Genomic DNA, 3899 nt, shown 5'->3' on the forward strand with positions numbered 1-3899 from the left:
GACCTGATGAGGCTAGCCTGTGACCCTCTTCAGCAAGCCTTGAATTAGAAAGAAGGATGTTGGAGGCTTCACATCCCTTCTCAAGGGAGGCCAGTGATGGTTAGAGCTCTGTACCTTGAGGCCTCATCTTCCCTCACACTCCCCTAGATAAGTGTAGCACAAAGAATCTGGAATACCCAGAGCTTTTTGATACGTGAACAGAACACGTTGGTAATCTTTGTACACTTAGTCAGCAGGTGATGGTCTACGAGACAGGCAGGCAGCCACTCAGGAGCCAGCAAGGGGCTGGGAGTGGCAACGCAATCTGTTCTCACTCAACTCCCTTGAGCCACAGTTTCATCATTCCTGAATGGGAAAATGAAACTAAGTGTCTTTGGTGCGAAGATTAAGTTAAATTGTAATTGCACCTGCGCGATAGTGAGCGCTTCCTGTGTCTCTACCTTGTGTCTTTCCCTACCTGATCCTCAGAGCTGCCTGTGAGAGGATCAAATTCTCCAGTTTAGCAGGTGAGGAAACCAAGGCTTAGGGATCAGGTAAAGCTACAGGTGTCGGATCCCCGGCTAGAGAGATCAGGCCAAGCATATCTGTCTTACCCTAAATTCTTAAGATGCCAGTAACTATTATCCAATAGCCTACGGAAGCACGGAGAGCAAGAATCACGGCAAACTCCAGGGCTTTGGAGCCCTTGCACAGTTCTCTTTGTAGAGAGCTCTGTGTTCATGCAGGCTGAACACATGGAGGTAGAAGAACTCATGGATGAGGCCTCATTCCCTTCACGGGGAATTCACAGGCTATTGCTGACTTAGGACCTGTGTCCTTACAGGAGGCCAGTGCCTGAACAGAGGTTCAAGCCGGACCTGCCGCTGTCGACCTGGATTCACAGGCACCCACTGTGAACTGCACATCAGCGATTGTGCCCGAAGCCCCTGTGCCCATGGGGGCACTTGCCACGATCTGGAGAACGGGCCTGTGTGCACCTGCCCTGCTGGCTTTTCTGGCAGGCGCTGCGAGGTGCGGATAACCAACGACGCCTGTGCCTCAGGACCCTGCTTCAATGGGGCCACTTGCTACACTGGCCTCTCCCCAAACAACTTTGTCTGCAACTGTCCTTATGGCTTTGTGGGCAGCCGCTGCGAGTTTCCCGTGGGCTTGCCACCCAGCTTCCCCTGGGTAGCTGTCTCCTTGGGTGTGGGGCTGGTGGTACTGCTGGTGTTGCTGGTCATGGTGGCAGTGGCTGTGCGGCAGCTGCGGCTTCGGAGGCCCGATGACGACAGCAGGGAAGCCATGAACAATTTGTCAGACTTCCAGAAGGACAACCTAATCCCTGCTGCCCAGCTCAAGAACACAAACCAGAAGAAGGAGCTGGAAGTGGATTGTGGCCTGGACAAGTCCAACTGTGGCAAACTGCAGAACCACACACTGGACTATAATCTGGCCCCAGGATTCCTGGGGCGGGGGAGCACACCTGGGAAGTATCCTCACAGCGACAAGAGTTTAGGAGAGAAGGTGCCACTTCGGTTACACAGGTAAGCCACACCTGGAAGCCCAGAGCTTGGCCACGAACCCTTATGTAGTTTGACTGGGTTTCACAGGCTGAGCGGGAGACTGGCATCAGGCCCTGGCTACTTTTAATCAAGTAAGATCGTGGTACTGACAGTAAGATACTCCAGCTACATTTCTATAGGGAGCCAGGCGCCGTGGCATACACTTGTAGCCCTAACTACTTAGGCTAAGACAGGAGGATGGTAAGTTTGATGCCAACCTGGGTAACATAGCAGCAGATCATGTCTCAAAAACACTGACATGGCTCAGAGGGCAAAGGCATCGCTGCCAAGCCTGCTGACTGAACTAATCTCCAGGATCTACACATTAGAACATGTCCTTGGACTTCCGCAATGCAGTGACACACACATGCACGCGCATGCACACGCATGCACGCACATGCACACACACGCACACACACGCACGTGTAATCACTTTTAGGAATTCTGCTAGGGATCCTTTACTAGGGAGGTCTCTCTCATTCATTCATTCAGTCTTAACTCCCAAACACCAAGTGTCCACAAGTGTCTCATGACTGCCATCTTGCTGCAGTACAGCTTGTCTCTAGTGACAACACTGGCTTTTTTCTAGGCCTAAACTTTTATAGGTTGACTCCTGTAGCTCCCTTAGGGCCTAGTTTAACTACCTGCCCCTGAAGGCCAGCATCGGCATCCTCAGCCGATGTCTCTCTCCTGTACCACGGTAGCACATACCCTTTAACTCTCTGGGATCTAGACTAACACCTCCTTGAGCTCCAGGCTCTCCCCTTCCTACTCCCTCATTCTTACCTGCCTGTCTTATGTTCCTTCAGTGAAAAGCCAGCGTGTCGAATATCAGCGATATGCTCCCCCAGGGACTCTATGTACCAGTCAGTATGTTTGATATCAGAAGAGAGGAACGAATGTGTCATTGCCACAGAGGTGAGTTGTGGGCTGGCCTTCCCTGTCAGCATGTCCCTTCCTGCTCTGTGTGGATGGAAAAAAAATGTCCTGGTCACTAGCAACCTCAATCCTGATGGGGTCAGTCAGGAATCTCTTCCTTGGTATTTAATGGCTCTTGGGTACCCTGCTGACTCCGTTGCCTTAGAAGGAGTGATACAGGAGCCAGGTGGTAAGCCTGACTTGGTAGCTATACCACCAAAAGGGACATAGTCAAGGAGCCAGAGAAAATTCAGATAAAACTATCAGGAGCTATTTCCCATTTGCTTTTGGGTGAAGACGGTTACCTGTGTCTGCCTTTCCACTCGCTTCCTCCATTGAACCCCGTTCTCCCAGACACTTGTGTGTCCTACAACAGAAGACTGAGGTGCTATTTCTCCCTCAGCTGTGTCTCCTAGGGAGGCCCAGAGCACCTCTGGATCATTGCCTATCCCCAAGATAACCAATTTTTGCATTTTCTCTATGTTCCCCAGGTATAAGGCAGGAGCCTACTCAGACACCCAGCTTCGGCCCAGCAGCTGGGCCTTCCTTCTGCATTGTTTACATTGCATCCTGGATGGGACATTTTTAGTATGCACAGTGCTGCTCTGAGGAGGAGGAGGAGGAGGAGGAGGAGGAGGAGGAATGGCATGGACTGGACAGACTGTGAACCTGCCCAGAGTTGAGCCACCTCTGCACACCTTCAGGAGTCTGTCTGGCCTCAGATGGGCAGCGCCGTCAAGGGAAGAGTCAAGGAGCCAGAGGAGCGTCCGTTGAGCTGATATCTAAGGTGCCTCGCGGACTTGGACTTGCTCTGCCAACAGTGGTCATCATGGAGCTCTTGACTGTTCTCCAGAGAGTGGCAGTGGCCCTAGTGGGGCTTGGCGCTGCTGTAGCTCCTGTGGGCATCTGTGTTTCCAAAGTGCCTTTGCCCAGGCTCCATCCTCACAGCTGGGCCCCAATGAGAAAGCAGAGAGGAGACTTGCAAGGGACAGGCCTCCTGTAGGCAGAACAGCCTTGGAGTCTGGCATTTAGCAGGAGCTACCCTGCAGGTGAGGAGAGCCTGAGGGGACTGGTGTGAATCTTGCCTCTGACCACAGCAGGTGGGGTGCCACCTACAACCTCTGGGCGAGAGTTGGTCCTCTCCCTGGTCCTGGTGCCTCTGGGCTCATGTGAGCAGATGAGTTTAGGGCCCCCTTTGCCAGCCAGGGGTACAGGCCTAACTGGGGAGCTCAGGGCCTTTATGCTAAAACTCCAATAAGGGAGAGAGGGGTGGTGCTGTGGCCTAGGCCCTTCCTTCCCTCATACCCATTTCTGTGCCCTTGAGCCTGGGCTCTACCAGTGCCCACTGCTGCCCCGAGACCAACCTTGAAGCCGATCTTCAAAAATCAATAATATGAGGTTTTGTTTTGTTTTGTAGTTTATTTTGGAATCTAGTAT

At 52.4% G+C, this 3899-nt stretch overlaps 1 protein-coding gene across 1 annotated transcript in view; it reads left to right on the forward strand.

Annotated features, from left to right (window-relative positions):
* The window catches only part of Dll4 (delta like canonical Notch ligand 4), a 9418-nt gene extending 6199 nt beyond the window's left edge, over positions 1–3219 (forward strand). The window contains exons 9-11 of the mRNA XM_032903968.1: positions 824–1526; positions 2354–2462; positions 2954–3219. Coding sequence (XP_032759859.1) covers positions 824–1526; positions 2354–2462; positions 2954–2959 — 818 coding nt within the window. The 3' untranslated portion in view covers positions 2960–3219. The remainder of the gene's footprint in view (positions 1–823; positions 1527–2353; positions 2463–2953) is intronic.
* The last annotated feature ends 680 nt before the right edge of the window (positions 3220–3899 follow it).

Source organism: Rattus rattus, chromosome 5, assembly GCF_011064425.1.
Source record: "Rattus rattus isolate New Zealand chromosome 5, Rrattus_CSIRO_v1, whole genome shotgun sequence".
In the NCBI taxonomy this organism is placed as follows: domain Eukaryota; kingdom Metazoa; phylum Chordata; class Mammalia; order Rodentia; family Muridae; genus Rattus; species Rattus rattus.